The sequence below is a fragment of the Babylonia areolata genome, chromosome 13 (assembly GCF_041734735.1).
Source record: "Babylonia areolata isolate BAREFJ2019XMU chromosome 13, ASM4173473v1, whole genome shotgun sequence".
Taxonomy (NCBI): domain Eukaryota; kingdom Metazoa; phylum Mollusca; class Gastropoda; order Neogastropoda; family Buccinidae; genus Babylonia; species Babylonia areolata.
The window spans coordinates 11,702,305-11,725,239 of NC_134888.1; the positions used below are offsets into that span (position 1 = coordinate 11,702,305).

General features: G+C 42.7%; 2 protein-coding genes across 6 annotated transcripts in view; both read right to left on the reverse strand.

Moving 5' to 3' along the window:
- Positions 1 to 19,139, reverse strand: part of LOC143289055 (unconventional myosin-VIIa-like) — a 226,551-nt gene extending 207,412 nt beyond the window's left edge. For 2 of the 5 annotated variants that reach the window (XM_076597871.1, XM_076597870.1), the window contains exons 1-3: positions 18,772 to 19,139; positions 2,336 to 2,593; positions 1,389 to 1,548 (exon numbers count right to left, since the gene is read on the reverse strand). In XM_076597871.1, coding sequence (XP_076453986.1) covers positions 1,389 to 1,548; positions 2,336 to 2,581 — 406 coding nt within the window. In that variant the 5' untranslated portion in view covers positions 2,582 to 2,593; positions 18,772 to 19,139. Of the gene's footprint in view, positions 1 to 1,388; positions 1,549 to 2,335; positions 2,594 to 10,601; positions 10,715 to 18,771 lie in introns of those variants that run through there. The other 3 variants (XM_076597869.1, XM_076597867.1, XM_076597868.1) reach the window with 3 other exon arrangements.
- A 2,388-nt stretch (positions 19,140 to 21,527) lies between these two features.
- The window catches only part of LOC143289056 (uncharacterized), a 7,245-nt gene continuing 5,837 nt past the window's right edge, over positions 21,528 to 22,935 (reverse strand). Inside the window, exon 6 of the mRNA XM_076597872.1 lies at positions 21,528 to 22,935. This exon is cut by the window's right edge and continues 910 nt beyond it. The gene's annotated coding sequence lies outside the window, so the exon portion shown is untranslated.

Below are 22,935 nucleotides of genomic sequence, written 5' to 3' on the forward strand. Positions count from 1 at the left end.
TTGTGTGACACGTACTGTATCCAGTAAAGGAATCACGAGAAGGAAAAAAAACAGAGTTTCCAAAATATTTAAATGGGTCCTGTATCAAATATTGATAAGTTTTGGGGGGAAAGGCCTGTTAGCGGGATGGAACTACGGATGTCCTGTATCAAATATTGATAACTTTTGGGGAAAAAAGGACTGCTAGCGGGATGGAACTACAGATGTCCTGTATCAAATATTGATAACTTTTGGGGAAAAAAGGACTGCTAGCGGGATGGAACTACAGATGTCCTGTATCAAATATTGATAAGTTTTGGGGGGAAAGGCCTGCTAGCGGGATGGAACTACGGATGTCCTGTATCAAATATTGATAAGTTTTTGGGGGGAACTACAGATGTCCTGTATCAAATATTGATAAGTTTTGGGGGGAAAGGACTGCTAGCGGGATGGAACTACGGATGTCCTGTTCAGCAACAAGCAGTGTGTGTAATCCTCAACGCTGCGCCGCATCTGACGTCACTCGACCAATTTTTTTTAGCGCGATGAAAACATTATTGTATTTGAGGTGAGGTAATAATACCATTCAAATCATGTTTCCTTGGCATATCACGATTATTTAAGAAATTCTTTTAATTCGACCGTAAAGGAGACGTTGACATCGTCTCAGGCACTCCAACATGTATAGATCTGCAAAAACCTATCCCACAACATGCCGACCGAAACTGAAAGAAACATTTGATTCAATTTTTCTTTTATGTTCATTCCAGTTAATTCAGTATCCACTTTAGAATATTCATATGCAGTAAACACGTCGATGGTGTGGTTAGCGTCACTGTATGTTTTCTGTCCAGAATTTGTATTTCTTTTCCTATAATTGCGAACAAGACAAAACGACGTCAAGCCGTCTTCGTACCAAGCACAGCCTACGTTCCGGCAACTGGGAAGCGGTAAATGGTGTTTTCAGATTTCGGACAAAGCCTCAACGAAATAAACCGTTAATGATCCGGAAATACGGCTTAATCCGGGAGACTTATAACTTATTATTGGTATGACTTCGAAGATTTTTTTCCTTCTCAGCCAAATCTCGTATTGACAGACAAGGTATTTCCAGAGAAAATGGCAATGTTAAAGTTTACCACGGTAACACACACACACACACACACACACACACACACACACACACACACACACACACACACACACACATACACACACACACAGAGAGAGAGAGAGAGAGAGAGAGAGAGAGAGAGAGAGAGAACCAAACACCGGGTTATAACATTTAAACACACAAAAAAACAGTTGGGAGTTTGGGGGGGCGGGGGGGGGGGGGGTGGATGTTCTCCAACTGACTGATTGGTCTGGAAGCCACCTCCGGCCCAAACACACAGGTAACTGGCAGTCACCTTCATCTGCTTCTTTGACATCGTTTCCGCTGCCCTCAGTGGAACGCTCTCTTGAGGCGTCAGAGTGAGCGTCGTTATTTCCATCCTCGCCGTTCTGGCCCGAGGCAGCCCGTGGCGGAGAACTGCTACTTGTTCGCTGGCTTTCCTTTGTGTATGACTGCTGCAACGACACACACGTAGGCACGTCCCTCCATCAGTATTGTGTTATTATTGTTCAAATAAACCAAACTCATAGTTATGAAGTTCTTTCCGAATAAACAAATAAAGAAGTGGATATGAAGTACTCTTCCTATACTCTCTCTGCCATATGCAATATGAACCTCGGTGTGTGCCATCTGACTGAGCGCTGAAGCATCCCTAAAGCCCAGACTCACCAAGTGTCCCTCAAACCCAGACTCACCAAGTGTCCCGAAGTGTCCCTAAAACGCAGACTCACCAAGTGTCCCTCAAACCCAGACTCACCAAGTGTCCCTAAAACCCAGACTCACCAAGTGTCCCTTAAACCCAGACTCACCAAGTGTCCCTAAAACCCAGACTCACCAAGTGTCCCTTAAACCCAGACTCACCAAGTGTCCCTCAAACCCAGACTCACCAAGTGTCCCTAAAACCCAGACTCACCAAGTGTCCCTAAAACCCAGACTCACCTAAAGTCCCTGAAACACAGACTCACCAAGTGTCTCCAAACCCCAGATTCACCAAGTGTCCCTGAAAACCCAGACTCACCAAATGTCTCGAAAACCCAGACTCACCAAGTGTCTCCAAAGCCCGGACTCACCAAGTGTCTCCAAAGCCCGGACTCACCAAGTGTCTCCAAAACCCAGACTCACCTAAAGTCCCTGAAACCCAAACTCACCAAGTGTCTCCAAACCCCAGACTCACCAAACCCCAGACTCACCAAGTGTCTCCAAACCCCAGACTCACCAAGTGTCTCCAAAACCCAGACTCACCAAGCGTCCCAAAGATCCAGGACCGTGTCGTACCGCGGTTCTCAAGAAGGCCTCGCGGTTGTCATGAGAGTGCGTCAAGGCTGATTGACCTTTGACCCGCCTGATACGCTGATCTTCCTCCACGTGGGAGAGTTCTGATACGGAGTAAGCGTCGTCGGCGATGTCTTCACCGAAAGCGGCCGCAGCGCTATGCGTGGACATGATGGCCACACTTTGTTTCCGTGCCGTGACTGCGTCTCTGGACATGGCTGCTGGTGTCTGAAATCACACACACACACACACACACACACACACACACACTTCATGTCAAATGAAACAACACAACATCACGCTGTTTCTACAGAACTGCAGCAACATGCTGTCTCTGAAAAGGCCGCGATCAACTGTACGCATTCACTGCACAAACACTGGTACAGATACATAAAAACTAGCACAAAAACATACCTGTACACGCACAAATACAAACCAGCTAAGGAACACAAACTGGCACAGACACAAACTAACACAGATACAAACTGCCATATACGTATAATACACAGTTACCAAGACATAGTCAAAAGCTAGCACCGACACTAACTGGCACCGCGATACAAACTGGCACAGACAACTGGCACACACACAAAATAGCATAGACACAAACTGGCACACACACAAAATAGCATAGATACAAACTGGCACACACACAAAATAGCATAGACACAAACTGGCACACACACAAGCAGGCAGAAAAACAAAGTTGCACAGGCACAAACTGGGCCAGACACAAACTGACACAAACTGGCACAAGTTGCAAAAACACAAACTAGCACAAACACGTAGTTGCTCAGACACATTTGCTGAGACACAAACTAGCACGGGCACAAACTGACACAGACACAAACTGGGGCAAAGTTGCACAGATACAAACTGGCACAAACACAAACTGGCACAGGCACAAACTGGGGCAAAGTTGCACAGATACAAACTGGCACAAACACAAACTGGCACGGGCACAAAAAGTTGAACGTCGTTTCCAAAGTGGTAATATGGCAGATGCATGGAAAGGTCTGAAACTACTTTCTGGACAATGCACATCATCAGTCTCTGCACCGTGTAAGTCATCAGAGAGAAACAAAGTTTTCTCAGAAAAAATAAATGACCTTCCGTCGCTTTGAACGAAGCGATCTTAACGATGAACTGGGAAAAAGCCTTGTCCCTCTTAAAGAACGTGTCTTAGATTATGAAAGTGTTATATCCATTGACCCTTGCACTGTTGTGTCTGCTTTCCGAAGGTTTTCAGTCAACAAGGCAGTCAGCCCTAATGGGATCAGTGGACGACTCCTGAAGACGTGCCGCACAGTTGTGTGGTGTGTTCAGTAGCCTGTTCACGTGGTCTCTGAAGGGTTGTCGTCTGTCTGCTTTGTGGAAACTTCCAGCGATCAGCCCAGTGCCAAAGAACAAAAACCCTGTTTCATTAAACGACTACCGCAATAGCCCTGACTCCAGTCGTCGTGGAATATTTAGAACGCACCGTCCTGACACACATTCTAGCATACACAACACCATTCCATGATTAATACCAGTTTGCATACAGATCCAACCGGAGTACTGCTGATGCCACACTTACACTCTTACATCATTCATACACTCACCTGGAGAAACCAAATTCTTTTGTTCGCATTTTATTCATTGACTTTTCATCGGCATTTAACACCAGTCAGCCACGTCTCATGGCACGTAAGCTTCTTTCATTTAACATCAACACAAACCTCATTTTATGGGTGAACAGTTTTCTTGCTCGGATAACTCAGTCAGTCCGTTTTAGACAAGCTCTATCTTCTGTGAAGACAACTTCCACTGGTGCCCCTCAAGGTAGAGTTCTGTCACCTGTTCTTTTCACACTATATACAAATGACTGTACTGGCTCGGACACAACTCCTCTCATTAAGTATTTTGATGACTCAGCCCTTGAAGATCTATGAAATTATGATGCTGTTTATTTCGAGCAAGTTAAAAGAATTTCCTCTGGTGTATAGAGAATTATTTAGATCTTAACATACAGAAAACTAAAGAAATGATAACTGGTTTAAGAAAAAGCGCCTCTCCAGTTCCTGACCTGTTCACCAATGATATAAAGATTGAAAGAATGCATGAATACAAATACCTTGGAACTATTCTTGATCAAAAGCTGAATTATACTCCAAAATTGTATTTTAAAAAGTGCCAGTCTTGCAACTATTGTCTGCAGAAACTCAGAAAGAGCAGAGTTAATTCGAAAGTATTTTACAGATGTTTTATTGAATCTGTGTCAACTTTCTCTTTTACAGGCTGGTATGGTGGTCTCGCTGTGAAGAATATGGTGGAGAAGACTCTGAATGTGTGCAGTAAGGTCGCTGGTGTGAGACAACACAGTTTGAGTGAACTGTGCAATGTCAGAATGCGACAGTAAAACCAGATGTATTTCAAGCGACAGCAGCCAAACGCTGGCAAATTATTTCCAACTCTTACCTTCAGGCAAACGTTTTTGTGTTCCAAAATTCGAAACAAACAGAACCAAACGCAGCTTTATTCCAACCTCAGCTCAGCTATTTAACAGCCATATTAATTTTGATAACAGATATATGACTAAAGATGTATGCCAAATTGGGTGTATATGGATTGTGACATCTAAAATCAAAATACTGTTGAATTGCATATTGTTATTATATGTCTTATGTCTTCTTTCAGTATGCTATTTCATGCCTATCCTTTAACTGTGATTTTGATTTGCACATGTATGGCTGTGATGATGTTTAGTTACCTTTAAAGGTTTCTGTTCTTGTTGTTGTCTACTGTAATTATTTATTGTACGCATGGGTTGCGCTAGGTCGACATCTACGCATTTTATGTCTTTTATGCATACATGTTGAATGACTGTAATTTCCGCGTATTGTTTATGCGTTTTACACCACAAATGAATTTCTCTTGTTGAGATTATAAAGTATTCTGTATTCTAACACAAACTGACACAGACACAAAATGGCACAAACATTCGTTTGCACGGGCACAAGCACAAACAGGCACAGACACAAAATAGCGCGCGCGCGCACACACACACACACACACACACACACACACACACACACACACACACGCAACTTCCACACGCACAAACTGGCATACCCGTTTTGGTGTTATCAGATCTGCTTGACTGGATATTTTGAATAAAATAATCACTTAACACGGTTTCAATGTCGGCTAAAGGTCAGGCTGTTGGCAATGGAAAACTCTTGATGTGTCCAATTATTTTCACGCTGCTAGATAATAAATACACAGAAAAGATAACATGCTGTCTCACTTCTGTAGAACATCGATGTATCTGTGTACACATGTTGTTTTGTATAAGGTCTGTTTTGAAGTTATAATGGGATTTTTAAGAAATAACAATTTTTTAATTAATAGAATAATAAAAATCATAATAATAATCCATTTGTTGAGAGCTTTTCCATGTAAAACATGCGCATTTGCGCTGTACAATGTAAAAATCGCCAAGTAAAACAAGATCTATGTGCTAACGATCTAGCTACTTTGGTAAAGAAAGAGCAAATTATTCACTGTCGACTTCGTCTTGGGATGAGTGATCTGAGCGATGATATGTTCAACCACCATTTAATAAATGACCCACTCTGTGCCTGTGACATTGCAAGAGAAACCGCAGAACATTATTTATTATTCTGTCAATACTTTCAGGTCGTTTGAACAAATACAATCTCAACTTTATCTTCGAACCATTTACAAACTATGTTGATTGAAGATCCTGATCTCCAAAACGATACGAATATATATATATATATATATATATATATATATATATATAAACAATTAAGTAAGATAAAATTATTACAACATCAGCGTGATATCAGCTTCATAGTATCCACATATTCTATCGTTGACTGACCTAATGTCCACTGTTCAAAGTTGGATGGATTGGCTATGTCTGATCACGTAATCATTTGACTCCCTTGTATTCAAAGTTGGAGGGACTGGCTATGTCTGATCACATATTCTATCGTTGACTGACCTAATGTCCACTGTTCAAAGTTGGATGGATTGGCTATGTCTGATCAGTAAGTCATTCTGCTCTCCCCTCTGTATTCCTCCCCCTGTTTTCTTTTCTAAAATTTCTTTCTTTCTAATTTGTTCTTCTTTTTTTTCTTTCGTGTTTTCTCTTTCATCATACGATACATGTGGATACTATGAAGTTGATATCACGCTGATGTTGGAATAACATTAACTTACTTAATTGTTTGTTCTTGTTTCTTCTTTTTTTCTGCTTCTTTTTTCATCTCCTGTTTATAAATAAGGTTGTTTTGGTTTGTTTTTGTTTTTTGGTTTTTTTGCATTGTTGATTTTTATGAAAACACGAACACAACGAGTATTCACGCACCCGAAAACGGTTCACGGCTGCTTGAACGGATGTATATGTACGTAAAAGCCCACTCGTTGATATGAGGGAACGTGGGAGCAACATAAAAAACACCACCACAAAGACAACGAACACAGAAGAAAAAGAAATAGAATGCCTCTGTGTGTGTGTGTGTGTGTGTGTGTGTAGTTACTTTTTACAACCTGTCCTCAGATCACAGATTCCAAGCCACTGACGTATGACAGTGATTGTTCTTGCCTCCCAACGCTCAGTCTATCAGACAGGAGACAAACGGTCATGAATTATTCACCTTACATATACCCATGCATACGCTTTTCGGCTCCTTGTTTCCCTTCTGTCATTCCCTCTGTGAGAAACGAACGAGACGAACTCTACTCCTGGGATGGACGGGAGAAGGAAGGGGTAGAAGGCAGAGAAACGTGTGTATGGATTACTTGCTGCACAACACACCTTCAAAACCACCAGGCAAAGACATAAACCGTCAAACCATACGTCTTTCAGTTCATTGCAGAAACTTCGTAGATTAGACTCAATGTCCATCGCATGGTGCCGTCAGTTTTCTCCACTTGATAAAACAACATTATAACATCACCGGTTGCGCTTTGGATATGTTTTTCTTCGGGTCTTTATGTGATCAGTTCTTGCAAACCAGGCAACTCGTACAGAAGAGGCTGCGTGAGATGAAGAACACCTGGTGGGAGAGAAAGTCCGAAGAGCTTCAGTCCGCTGCTGATGCTCACGACAGGAAGACCTTCCATGATGGTCTCCGAGCTGTGTATGGGCCGAGAGTTACAGGATCAACCCTTGTCCGAGCCTTGGACCAGACCGCCCTCCTGACAGACAAGAAAGATATCCTTGCCCGCTGGGCAGAGCACTTCAACACCCTCCTCAACAGGGACTCGTCCATATCTGACGAGGTAATTGCAGCCCTCCCACAGCTACCAGTCAATGACTCGCTAGCTGCCCCTCCCACCAAGGCCGAGACCCGGAATGCCCTGAAGCTGACAAAGTCAGGAAAAGCACCAGGAGCGGATGGAATCCAGGCTGGCATCTACAAGTATGGAGGCGAGGTGCTGACAGACAAGCTGACCGCCCTGTTCCAGTCTATCTGGGAGAGAGGGGAGGTCCCCAGGATTTCAAGGATGCTTCTATTGTCCACATTTACAAACGGAAGGGAGACAAAATATCCTGCGATAACCACCGTGGAATCTCTCTCCATCGCTGGCAAGATCTTCGCCCGCATCATACTGAACAGACTGGGTGACCATGTCTCCAACACAGTCATCCCTGAAGCACAGTGCGGCTTCCGCTCAGGCAGGGGAACATGTAACATGGTGTTTGCTGTATGCCAGATGCAAGAGAAGTGCCGTGTGCAGAACAAGGAACTCCGCATGGTCTTTGTGGACCTGACTAAGGCCTTCGACACGGTGAGCCGCCGTGATCTGTGGAAGATCCTCCTAAAGTTCGGCTGCCCAGAGAGTCTAATCCAGTTGATTGCCTCATTCCACGATGGCATGCAGGCGAGAGTACAGGAAAATACTGACATGTCGGATCCGTTCCCTGTGGTAAATGGAGTGAAACAGGGCTGCGTCCTGGCACCCACACTGTTCTCAATTCTCTTCTCTGCCATGCTGATTGACGCCTTCCAAGACTGTGACCGGGGCATCTACATCCAGTTTCGCACAGATGGCAAACTTTTCAACTTGCGGCGACTCCTCGCCAGGTCCAGGGTGTTTGAGGCACTGTTAAGAGAGTTCCTCTTCGCTGATGACTGCGTGCTTGCTGCACACACTCATGAGGACATGCAGTTCATTATGGACAGGTTCTCAACCTCCTGCAGGTGCTTTGGACTCACCATCAGCCTCAGCAAGACCGAATCTATGTACCAACCAGCTAGCTCACAGAACGCCAGTGCTCCCCCCCCCCCCCCCCCCCCCTGCAATCAGCACAGCACCCTATGCAGTAACGGAGCCCTTGATACAGAAGTGACGCTGCGCATCGCCAAGGCCAGCTCCGTCTTTGGCAGACTCAACAACAGGCTGTGGAACAACAAAGGCATCAGGCTCAGCACCAAATTCAAAATCTACAGAGCTGTTGTGGTGACCACCTTGTTGTACTGCTGTGAAACATGGACGACGTATCGCCGTCACATTCAACAACTTGAGCAGTTTCACCAGAGATGCCTACGAAAGATCCTCTGCATAAAGTGGCAAGACAGGGTCTCCAACCTCCAGGTCCTAGAGAGGAGCGGCCTGCCCAGCATCGAAAGCCTGCTGATCCAGTGCCAGCTACGCTGGACAGGACACGTTGTCCGCATGACAGACAGCAGGATCCCGAAGATGCTCTTGTATGGTCAGCTGAAGGAAGGCCACCGCGAACTTGGAAGACCCTGCAAGCGCTTCAAGGACACCATGAAGACAAACCTCAAAGCCTGTGACATAGACATCGCTTCCTGGGGAAACTGATGTCCTTGACCGCTCTCGCTGGAGGATGCTGTGCTCTAGTGGCATAAAGACGTTTGAAAACAAGAGAACGCTGGCCATTAAGGAGAAGCGTGAGCGAAGGAAGCAGGGCTCAACTTCTGGAGACGTTTTCCCTTGCAACACCTGTGGGAAGTGCTGTGCATGCAGAATCGGCCTCTTCTCCCATATGACACACACCGACAGATCAGCCTGCCTGCCTACTCATGCGTCGGTCCGACGGGAGACTCCATTCATTATGTGATCTTCTTTCGTAGACATATGATTTTAATTTGAAGAACACGATCCTGCTCAAATCATCAAGTGATCTGTTCATTCAATCCATCATTAGATTAGTTTTTGTAGATATTTGTTCTGATTTAACATCGGTATTAAAAATAAAAAATAGACAAAACAATTGACTTCACACGTCTCTTTGTTGTGTCTTAGTATTAATATTGCAGTTTTCTACACTCAAATTCAGAAATGTGCTGATTCGTATTACCATATTCATTCATCACTATGGTGAATGCACAACTATTACACTACAACGTCAGATTATCATTGATATCTACGGCTGTTAAGGGGAGTTGAGATACAAGCATAAAGTGAAAAAAGAACATAAATATGAAGCAAACAGAACTGGAAAAAATGGAATCCATACGTAAGACTTCTTGAAAGATGAATTCTTCCATTGTTTCTCAAACATTATACAATGCCTATGAGAGACTTGCATGCGTGCCAACTGAAAAGAAAATGAAACAAAACATATCACTTGACACTTAGCAACATTTCTTTCTTTTTCATCTTATTTTTTATATTTTAATTATGGACATAATGGCTTCTGGTCTGACTCTTGTTATATGCTTTTTTCTTCTTTGTGCTCTATAACTAACTATCCCCATGAGCATACACTGTCAGTCAAAGTTGGGTGGACAGGCAGAAATTCAAATCAAATCAAAAATTATGGTGCTTAGAGCCTCGCTGACCACCAAGGCCATCTCAAAGCTATCAGACAGAAATTAACTGTAGCATCGACACATCTGTCAATATCCGCGGTGAATGGCATTTGCAATAGAGAAAGCTGTAGGAAAACATCATCAACATCAATACGATTCTGAACTTAACCCCTGTGGCAAACTGGTGGCCTGGTGGTGCAATACAATACAATACAGTACAATACAATACAACACAATACAATACCATACAATGCAGTACAATACAACACAACACAACACAATACAGTACAATGCAATGCAGTACAATGCAATGCAATGCAATGCAATGCAATACAGTGATGCATATGAAGTGTCCTGCATGATCAGACTAGACATCATCAACATCATGGTGCTTCTAAATGCAATGCTGATCTCGTGCAGCAAGAAACAACACAAGTGCTCACCGTGCTTCATTTTCAACGTCCCCCCTCCCACTCAGCCGCTCCTCCCTCCCCCTCCTTTCGCCCCTTCCACCCGAGACTGGAAAGTGGTTGGAGGTGTCACCTTCCAGTCCTCAGCACCAGTTGTTTTTTGTGCCCATCAGTAGACATCAGGAACACGACACTGCAGCTCCATTGTGTTCTGCTTGAACATGAAGACGAACAACATGGTGAATGAAAGGTGTAGATTGGGGAACTTGAAAAATGCGCGTGGTGTGATCACTTCGCTGTTCGTCGCTTTCAGACTGGGACACTCCCACGTCCATTTGCTAACTGCTTTGTGTCTTATGGCGTTGTGTCTTATGGCGTTGTGTCTTATGGCATTGTGTCTTATGGCATTGTGTCTTATGGCATTGAAGTACTCTTCCGTCACAACCGCAAAGCTGTAAATCAGCGCCACCTATGTTTTTCTTAATGTCTTCATGTGTGTCTTCGTTTACCAAAAAGTGTGTGTGTGTGTGTGTGTGTGTGTCTGTGTGTGTGTGTGTGTCTGTGTGTGTGTGTGTGTGTTTATTTGTTCGTTTGTTTTTACATTATTTTAGGGAGACTCTCTTGTTGCCATGTGTGTTACTTCACAGTGAACTCGGTGTAAGCTGCACATGGGACCTCGATTTATTCCCATCTGGAAACCCCAGATCACTACACAAGGGACCCCCGAAAACGGAGCATGGATGCCAACATGGCAGGGTAAAAACGGTCATGTACGTACAAATCCCACCCACACATGTGAACGTGTGAGTTGCAACTCACGATTGAAGAAGACTACGTCTTAGCGGGTATCGAATCGGGGACCCTTGCTTACTCGAGCAATCTATCCACTCTACCACCGCTCCACCTAAGTTCCACTTCACGGGAGCTTTTATACTTGTGCCACAAAATCTGTCATATTTGTTTTGACCCAACCGACCGATCCACATTCCTCTGCGTACTGAATGGCAACATACCTTCACTGAAAATCGTCCACACATAGCCAGTCAACCAGGGCGATCAGGGAAAACTGTTTGGAGTAGGGGGCTGTTGAAGGGAGAAGACAAAAGAGGGCGGGGGGGGGGGGGGGGGTTAGCCTCAGACTTGGGAAGAAACAATCTCGTTCAGACCCTCACACACACACACACACACACTGACATCCTGTCTGTGCTCTGATAACCGCCTTTTTTCCTCCCACAAACCCTACAGCGGTTGTGACGACGCCCACACCAGCCTTTAGCAAAGCCGTGACATCTGATTAACATCGTCTACACTGGCCGTGCTATTGTCTGGAGCTACTCACGGACTCAGCGTGCCATTATCTTCACAGGTACTGGGGCGAAGCAATGGTATTCCCTGGTTTAAAAACAACAACAACAACAAAACTAGATAATAAACACAAAAAACGGACCGGATGACTGAAAGTGCTCATTTTCCTTTCCAATTAAAGATGACTCATTCATGTACGAGACATTGTCCCCCTTTATGCAGACGCTGTTCTCACATCAGTTGATGGATTGTCGGCGGTGACAGAAGTATATGTCCTGTTGACCAGCTGAGGACAAACAAACCTTGTCTAACACGTGCAGATCAGACAGACGTGGACAACGGTGGCTGAGCGAACACCTGTGTTCGCAGCACATCAGCGTCTCTTTCATTGTTTTGGAACCAGTTTGTTGGCGTTTGCGGTTTTTGTGTGTGTGTTGTGTGTGTGTGTGTGTGCGTGTTGTGTGTGTTGTTAATGTTGTTGTTTGATTTTAAGGAACATACCAACCGAAATGCAAAATGTCCTTTGGAATGTAAACATGATGCATGTTCTCGTCAACACTGCGTTTATTGTAACTGACTTTGTGTGTGTGTGTGTGTGTGTGTGTGTGTTGTTGTTGTTGTTGCTTGATCGATTTTTTTTAGGATGCACTATATGAACAGTGAAAGATGTTAAAGAAATTAACAAAAGCCAGCACTTCTAAAGAGGTACTCGTTAGCTTCTATGAAACAGTCTTCCAAATTGAAAGCAAATGTCCTGGGTTCTATTCCAGCAGTGATCGGGATTTTATTTCCCCTTGACTTTCGATGGTGGTCAGAAGAGACGATAAACTGAGGTCCCGCAGTGTGTAGCATCCAATGGCGCATGTAAAACAATTACAAGAAGGTTATCTGACAACATTCTATAGAAAAAATATATATGTGTGCAGTCATAAAAAGAAAAAATATATGTGTCCAGTCATAAAAAGAAAAAAACATATGTGTGCAGTCATAAAAAGAAAAAAATATATGTGTGCAGTCATAAAAAGAAAAAAATATATGTGTGCAGTCATAAAAAGAAAAAAATATATGTGTGCAGTCATAAAAAGAAAAGAAAAAAAACAATGACGGGCTATGGCGAAGCACTCTCCTTTGGGAGAGCAGATAAATGCAACACAAGACAATTCAGTACAATACAACAGAATACAGTACACAACACAAAACAACACGATACAATACAATACGGCAGAATATTACATGATATAGTACAAACAATACATTACAAAACAGCACATCACAACACAGGCCAGCAACACGACACAAAACAGCACAACACGATTACAACTCAATACAAACAATCGTGGCTCTCAATCTTGGCAGACATTTCCGAGAACAGCCAAGAGTCAGAACTGTTGAAGAAGTCAAATTAATCACCCCACCCCCACCCCCCTCTCCACACACAATATCTAACCACAGAAACCACAAAAACTGGTTTGATCTTTTGTTCTATCTAGATTAGATTGTGGAAATGCTCTTCTTGCTGGCTGCCACAAACACTGTTTTGACAAACTTCAAAAAGTTCAAAACTCTGTAGCACGACTCACTCTCAAAGCTAAGAAACGTCAACACATCACTCCCCAACTCGCTTCCCTTCACTGGCTTCTCATTCAAGCACGAATACAATACAAACTCTCAGTCCTTTGTCACAATTTCTTCACTGATTCTTGCCCTGTCTATCTTTCGGGCCTACTTTCTGTCTGTTCACCGTCCAGACAACTTCGTTCTTCAAATGACAAACTCACGCTGTCTGTTCCAAAGATTCGTACAAAAACTTTCGGTGAACGTTCTTTTCTTTTGTTACACCTAAACAGTGAATTCACTACCCTCACACCTCCTTTACACCCCAACACCCGCATTCAAGAGAGCACTCAAAACATATCTTGTCTAATTGTACTTTTTTCACTGGAACTTTTCCTGCATTTGCTTGCTGTGATCTTATTGCCGGATGTGCACTTTGTGTTGATTGTATGAATTTGTGATGATTTTTTGTGTGTGCTTTTTGTGATGCTGGTTCCTTGGTGTTCATTTTTTACTTTGAATATGATGTGCCTTGTTGTGCTGTCGTTTGTTTCTAAGTGATTTGAGACTGTGATGGTACCTGTGTTGATTTACGTATTTTTATGTTACTTAGTCTTAATTAAATATGTGTATTTTAGCCAATGTCATGTGAGATTTTGTTGACTTTGTACATATTCATATTTTACGTCACTTCGTCTTAAATTTGTGTATTTTATGGTAAAGCCCAGTGAGCCCCACCTCAGATAGGGGGTACTGCGCTATATAAGCCTGCATATTTTATTATTATCACACACACACACACACACACACACACACACACACACACACACACCTAAATATCTATTACAAAAGTGAGAGCTGTGTTATCAATGATTTCTCCATTGCAAGGGGAAATCATTTACAGCTTAGTCTTTCGTGAAGGATTATGACTCTCAAATCAGGAAGAAACATTTCACTGGCTCTTATGCTGCAGCCTTGGGGGCTTGTTGGCCTTTGGGAATCATCCCAACGCTGACTGTGCTAAAACTCTCTTGGCCGAGAGAGTGGGGATGTAACTTGGGCAAGACACTCTCCGTTATAATCCAATTCTAGCCCAGATAGGACAGCAATTACCTCCCCTGCTATCTGGTGGTCATTGTCGAACACGACTGACTATCATACATATAAAAGATTCAAATTGTGGATTGTACGGCTAACAAAATTGCCCTTGGAGTGCCCTCTCAAGCATCCAACCAGGAAATATACAAAACAGCTGGAATCCTTCCCCGATATGAACATGATGAATTACCAACAGCAAAATTCGCTGTAAGATATACTTTAATGACAGAAAATTTCTTTGCTCATAAACAGATAGTGAGATCTGACATTGATTTTCATTATAAAAAAAGAAAAAAAAACTAAAGCCATTTCATCATAAGAAACAGTTGCAACTTACATTTCAATTTTGTTAAAAGTGTTAACATGAAAGAGTTAGCTGTAAAACCACCTTATACTCCTGTTCGGAAATGTAGAAAGCAGATTGTGATAGTCATTATTCTGAAACAAAGTAAGGGAGAAAATATCAACATAATGACGAGTCCTGCTAGAATACACATAGCATGGATAGATTCTTGACGGCAATAATGCAGGTGCGTCTTTTCATATTCCTGCTTTAAAAGTTGAAAAATATTACCTTATTGGAAAGAATCTTTCCATTCTTACGACTGAGCGTATTGCTGTTATACAAGCTCTGACCTACTTGTTTCCTCTAAAATAGCATTCCTTGTTGATTGCAAATCAGTAACCTACTTTATATGCTCTAGAATTGTTTAGTCTTGAAACAAGACCTGGCTTATTTATTTAGGCAAATCATTTGGAACATTGTTTGAGGATTAAAGGTACTGCTGTCAGTTATTGTTGGGTACAGTGTGTTCAGTCCTCCACTGACAGTCCTCCACTGTTGTCTTCAGTCCTCCACTGACAGTCCTCCACTGTTGTCTTCAGTCCTCCACTGACAGTCCTCCACTGTTGTCTTCAGTCCTCCACTGACAGTCCTCCACTGTTGTCTTCAGTCCTCCACTGACAGTCCTCCACTGTTGTCTTCAGTCCTCCACTGACAGTCCTCCACTGTTGTCTTCAGTCCTCCACTGACAGTCCTCCACTGTTGTATCTTCAGTCCTCCACTGACAGCGTGTTCAGTCCTCCACTGTCAGTGTGTTCAGTCCTCCACTGACAGTGTGTTCAGTCCTCCACTGACAGTGTGTTCGGTCCTCCACTGTTGACAGTGAGCAGGCACTCAACAACCCCAGCTTTTACAGATCACTTCACAGAGGGGGAGGAAGTGTGGGGCGGAGACACACACACACACACACACACACAGAGGCTGCGGGGATGTTTACCATTTCATCATTCTTTGTCTGGAGTGGATTTCATTCTTTATTTACTTAGATTTAGAGGGGAACAATATAATATCCTGAAGAGGTGTGTTTGATATGTATAATGTTTGTGTATCTGTGCATATAATTATCAAAGAATGTTATCTGTTTGTGTAACTCGTTGCTCCTGCTGTTCATTCCAGAAAGATTACCCCTGATTTCACTTCCTCACTTCGGGCATATGGATGAGATCATTTGTCCATCACAAGTACATATTAAAACCACACTTGATTCAGTAGTCAATGTGGTCATTGTGAACACAGTATATTTGCCTTTCTGCAATAATGGCCAATTCATTTCACTTCCAAGGAAAATGAGCCTTCTGTGAGCAATGGTGAAAATAAAGGTAGAAATTTAACTTTGAAAAATCTTACGACGGTAGATGGAATAAAACACACTGACACAGAGATACCGTATTTCTGATATTGTACGAAGTACAAAGTATTGTACGAAGTTACTGGGCGTCGATCCCCGATCGATACAAAGCTCGGTGCTTCGCGGAGATCCCGACGAAAATGTCACGTCGTTGAACGACATCGGTAATTGTTACATACGATAATTTTGGTGGGAGTTCGTCGGGAAAAAAAAAAAAAAAAAAAAAAAAAATCTTTTTTATGGCGTCTCCCGTCGGACCGACGGATCAGTAGGCAGGCAGGCTTATCTGTCGGTGTGTGTCATATGGGAGAAGAGGCCGATTCTGGGTGCGCAGCACTTCCCACAGGTGTTGCAAAGGAAACCGTCTCCAGAAGTTGAGCCCTGCTTCCTTGGCTCACGCTTCTCCTTATACATAGTGGGAGTTCGTTGGTAATTTTGGCGGGAGATTTGGCAAATGAAGAGGCAGGAGGTGTTGAGGGTCACGTGATCAATCTGTGGATCAAGAGTTTGATTCCTGGTAGGACTTTTCTGTACGCGGTTCTGTCACTGATCGGGCCATTACAGTCAACAGTTATTGCAGGACAGCAGCGAAAACAAACCCAAAAATCAAGAAAGGTCCGCATATACTTTCATTGACTGAGAATTGCACGTTACATTCATTAATTACTAATAGTATTCAGGACCGATATCGAACAATTCGCTGCACATCGATCGAGGATCGATGCCCAGCGCCAGCCAATATTATAGTTGTTTGGTTTTAGCTTTTCGTACCATTTTGCTTACGTTCCCTTTTTACCATTTTGCTTTTATCCAATGTTCACAAACACACAGACACAGACACACACACACACACACACACACACACACACTCGCGCGCGCGCGCGCGCGCGCACCCCCCCCTACCCCACGCCCCCACTCCCCCATCATTTTTTCCGTCCATCACTTGAAGTGTAAAGACGTTAAACTGAAGACTGTTGCTACTTACACAGACGCGTGTGTATATATATATATATATATATATATATATATATATATATGTGTGTGTGTGTGTGTGTGTGTGTGTGTGTGTGTGTGTGTGTGTGTGTGTGTGTACGCTTATAGTTGACTTCATCAAGTTTTTGCGCCTTATACATATTATTAGTAGTGGTAGTAGTTGGTTTTTTTTATGTATTTATCTATTATTTATTCACCCCCCTTTTTTTTCTCTCAAGACCTGACTAAGCGCGTTGGGTTACGCTGCTGGTCAGGCATATGCTTGGCAGATGTGGTGTAGCGTATATGGATTTGTCCGAACACAGTGACGCCTCCTTGAGCTACTGAAACTGAAACGGATATATATATATATATATATATATATATATATATATATATATATATATATATATTTCAGTCAGTGTCAGTCACACACACACACACTTACATATACTTTAGTAATTGTCTTGCACACACACACACACACACACACACACACACACTTACATATACTTTAGTAGTACTTGTCTTGAACACACACACACACACACACACACACACACTTACATATGCTTTAGTAATTGTCTTGCACACACACACACACACGCGCGCGCGCGCGCGCGCGCAAAATGTCAAGATTTGTAGGATGTTAAAAATAGTATTGCTTTGGGTAAATGCGGTAGATTCCCGGTACACATCAATACCTTTATCAGGTATTAAATAATGGACCAGACTTCGTGCCATGCCTGATTACAGGTACCCGAAACAGTGCTGTTTGATGCTGCTCCAACATGACTTAGCAGGCAGAATGAACTGGGTGACTGATGTTAGATCTATGTTATGTTCATATGGATTTGAATATGTATGGGAACTGCAAAATGTTGGTGACATTTCAAGTTCATCAATGTATTCAAAACACGTCTTTTTGATTCCTATCGTCAGAACTGGCATGACTCGTTTTCCACCCAAATTACCTGAACTTTCATCCCGAGATTTGTACGGCAAATTACGTTGGTCTTTTGACCTCTTAGGAACATCGTCGTGTACTTTGCCTTTTACGGTGCATGGAATCACGTTTGAATGGCGTGTCTCGCTTTAGGAAACCATTATTGATCCCGTTCCGTGTCCACTGCGACAGATACCAAACTTAAGACATAAGCCATTTTTCTTTGTTTGTCTATCCAAGATATGAATCCTTGTGTAAAAAATATATATATATTTCCCGGGTAATAACATATTCCCTTCAAATTATAAAGTCCAGTTGTTCTGCTCAAACTTGTCCGATAATAGGATCATCATGCCCCATGGTTGTTATTGTCTACCCCTTTGTTCATATGGGTCTAATGGCCTGTAAAAACTGAATATTTTTGTACAATTTGTACACACACACACACCCACACACATTTATATGCTTTAACTACCTCCACACATGGTATTTTGTAATGGGAATACATGAATCCGTACAACAGATATATCTCTCCATTTGTTGTGAATGGAAGAAAAGGTAATTTGTATCTGTATCATTTCATTCTCAGCGCAGGATTGAAACTGGACAGGGTGAAAGAGGTGAGGGGGTGTCCTACCTGTTGGCGATGCTTCACACAAGTCTCGGGGTGTGTCGCAACCTTCACCAGCTGTAGTGATCTGTGTTGGCTGGCGCTGACCTTTTTCCCAGTGGGGACAGCTATGACAATGCCAAACCGGGCCCGTTCCACTCAACCGAATGTAGAACCTTTCACATCAGGACACACAAGCCTCCGTTATTACCCCCTGCCATCGCTAGTTTAGTGAATGAAGTGTTTTGAAGAAAAACAAGCTGCCGATCGCCAGCAGTGAACACAGCTACCTTCCCTGCCCGATACAGCAGAACAAAATGGGGCCACACTCAAGCTCCACCCTGTATCCGTAAAACACAGGCAGTGGTGGGTGGGGTGGTGGTGGTGGGACGGGAGGGGGACAGGTAGGCAGACAGGTAAAAGCACGAGGCCCCTCTCTGCTCCTTTTACCCTAACTCTGTCCCTCCCTCTTCCCCTCGTGGGAACACAGAGACCTGTCTATGCAAGTTGGAGAGAAAGGAAGTATGGGAGAGGACTTGCATGTTGACTGGCGTACACGTTGCTAGCAGGGGGAGGGGGCAGTGAGAGGACTGGGGGGGGAGGGGGGAGGGGCGGATCGAGTTTCCTGTATCAAGTGGCGTTCACTACACACACTGTTGTTCGTGTGTCCTTTCAAACGACATCCTCTTCACGCACTGCTGTTCGCGTGTCCTGTTTCGTGTTCTTCAAAAGCTATTGTTCGCGTGTCCTGTTTCGTGTTCTTCAAAAGCTATTGTTCGTGTGTCCTGTTTCGTGTTCTTCAAAAAGTATTGTTCGTGTGTCCTGTTTCAAATCACGCCGATTTCACATGCTGTTCATATGTCCTTTTTCACGTGACATTCTCTTCACATGCTGTTCGTGTGTCTTGTTTCATGTGACGTCATCTTCACACACACACACACAAACACACACACACACACATACTGCTGTACGTGTCTTGTTTTCATGGTCACACACTCTTCACATACATACTGCTGTGTCTTGTTTTCATGTGACGTTATCTTCACACATGACACACGACTGTGAAGATTTTTTTTCATTGATTTTAAGTCAAATTTGGTATTGGCAGACAAAGTATTTCCAGAGAAATGGCAATGTTAAAGTTTACCATGGGCACGCAGACACACACACACGCACAACCGAACACCGGGTTAAAACAGACTCACTTTGTTTACACAAGTGAGTCAAAAAGGGCGAAAGTGACCTCTCCAATTTTTAATCCCTTAAGTAATTCTGATTTCAAAGGAAAGAACGGTAAACTTATGTGGAACTCATAGGCCAACTTGCAACAAACGTGTGTGTGTGTGTGTGTGTGTGTGTGTGTGTGTGTGTGTACGCGCGCGCGCGCGCGAGCACGCGTATGCGCTCGTGTGCGTGCGTGTGTCCGTGCGATGTGTGTTATACGTTATGGCTTTCTTTTTTTTTTTTAAGTTCAAAGTGAGTCTGGTATACACTTCCTGAGAAGGCCAAGGGGAGTGAGGCAGTGATTGACGGGAAATAAACATCAGAATCAGTGGAGTGATTGACGGGAAATAAACATCAGAATCAGTGGAGTGATTGACGGGAAATAAACATCAGAATCAGTGGAGTGATTGACTGACAATAAACATCAGAACCAGTGGAGTGATTGACGGGAAATAAACATCAGAATCAGTGGAGTGATTGACTGACAAACATCCTAATCAGTGGAGTGACTGACGGGAAATAAACATCAGAATCAGTGGAGTGATTGACGGGAAATAAACATCAGAATCAGTGGAGTGATTGACGGGAAATAAACATCAGAATCAGTGGAGTGACTGACTGACAATAAACATCAGAATCAGTGGAGTGACTGACTGACAATAAACATCAGAATCAGTGGAGTGACTGACTGACAATAAACATCAGAATCAGTGGAGTGACTGACTGACAATAAACATCCGAATCAGTGGAGTGATTGACTGACAATAAACATCAGAATCAGTGGAGTGACTGACTGACAATAAACATCAGAATCAACGGAGTGATTGACTGATAATAAACATCAGAATCAGTGGAGTGATTGACTGACAATAAATATCAGAATCAGTGGAGTGATTGACTGACAAACATCCTAATCAGTGGAGTGATTGACTGACAATAAACATCCGAATCAGTGGAGTGATTGACTGACAATAAACATCAGAATCAGTTTAGTGATTGACGAAAAATAAACATCAGAATCAGTGGAGTGATTGACGGGAAATAAACCTCAGAATCAGTGGAGTGACTGACGGAAAATAAACATCAGAATCAGTGGAGTGATTGACGGAAAATAAACATCAGAATCAGTGGAGGCGACAGGAGACCGACAGAATGAAGCGAGGAACAGAACAATGGGAGATTGGTTGTTGCAATAAAACCAGGCGGTGGCTCAAGGAGGGTATTTCTGAGGCTTTTTTTTCACCCAAAGAAAAAGATTCTTAAGAAACTTTACCTATTTTATACATACATACGTACGTATATATATATATATATATATATATATATATATATATATCATGCTTCCATACTATGAGTAAAGATATAACAATTTACTGTCAAGGCCTTGCATGGTGATCTTAGCCAAAGGGAGATAGATTTCTATTTATCTTGTAGAAAAAGGCGATAATGTTGTTTTGCTGCATATCATACTGCCGCAATCACTCACACGGCAGGTGGACTCACACACAGCACAATCTGACTGCACTCCAACCCAGGGATAAACAACAGGACTAGATAAATACTCTCCCTTCTTATTAAACCACTTAAAGAAAAATAAGCGTGTCCGCATTTTCCCTCTAGGGATAAATCATATGAACTGTGACGCTCAGGAGACACAATTACAAATGTTCCATTCTCCTGCATACTTTCAAGTTAGCCTTTTACCAGTGTTCATAAATATCAACATGTAAAATTCTACTTGTGTCCATTTACGCAGTTGCGTTGTCCTTCATTTAGTACATCCAACTAACACTCCTGGGACAACTAATCTGCTGAATAACTTTATCCCAAAACAGGCAGTGAGGACCCTGTAACATCCTCAAACCCAACTTCAGGAACTGGTAAAAACACTGGGCGAGGGGTGGGGGTGGGGGGGCGTGGGGGGGAGGGGGGTTCTTTCATGTATATTCACCTTGTTAATACTCGTTTAACCTAATGTCTTCTCAAAAGTAAATTATGAAGAAAAATCCGAAATCTTAATATTATGAAGAAACGATTGCAACGAATTCTCAAGGAAAACACAACTTACCACTACTTCAACATCGACTTTCCTGAAGCTCAACAGTCCCAACATGAAGGACTTTCAATTTCTCTAAGAACATCAGTTAACTTTTCCGATCCCAATGTCTGTTTATCCTGTGACCTACACCACCGTGCGCTCAGTGGAATGACAATGGTTTTGGTGCACTTCACAATACATCAGTTCGTGAACACATATTCACCATAGCGCCTAAAGCACGTGTACCACTGGCCTTTCATCACAATTCTAGTTCAGACCAAATTGCAGTAACACAGCCAAACCATGCACACAAAAAATCTTCGCTTCACAAGCAGGCAACACAATCATGACAACCCAAAACTCGATGTCATGACACTGCAAGATACTCGTACTCATTTAGACCCGTACTGGATGTACAGTACAGAGCGCCGGTCGGGTTTCCAATGTCATTTTGCTTTCCGCAATATGAGGTCAAGAGGTGTGGCTGTGTTATTCAATAATTTTAATGGAAAATTTTATAAAGATTATGATGGAAATTATATGTTAACTTCAATAAATCTTATGGGAAAAGGTTTTTGTTTATTAATATAGACAATCCAGGCTTTTACCAATAAATTAAAGAATACGTAGAAGAATTAAGAACGCCAGACTTTATTCTTGAAGGGGACTGAAATTTGGTTCTTAACCTAACTCTTTGATCGTGAAAATAATAAATATACTAACAATAGAAAGGCAAGGAAAACGGCTGAGGATATTATGCTAACGTTTGATGTAATCGACATTTGGAGAAAAGTGGATCCAAATTGTAGACATTTCAGTTGGAGAAGACCCATACTAAGCAGATCAGATTTCTTCCTACTCTCCGAAACATCAGTGACAGGAGTACATTTTTGTGACATTATTCCGGGGTACAGAACAGATCGTTCAAT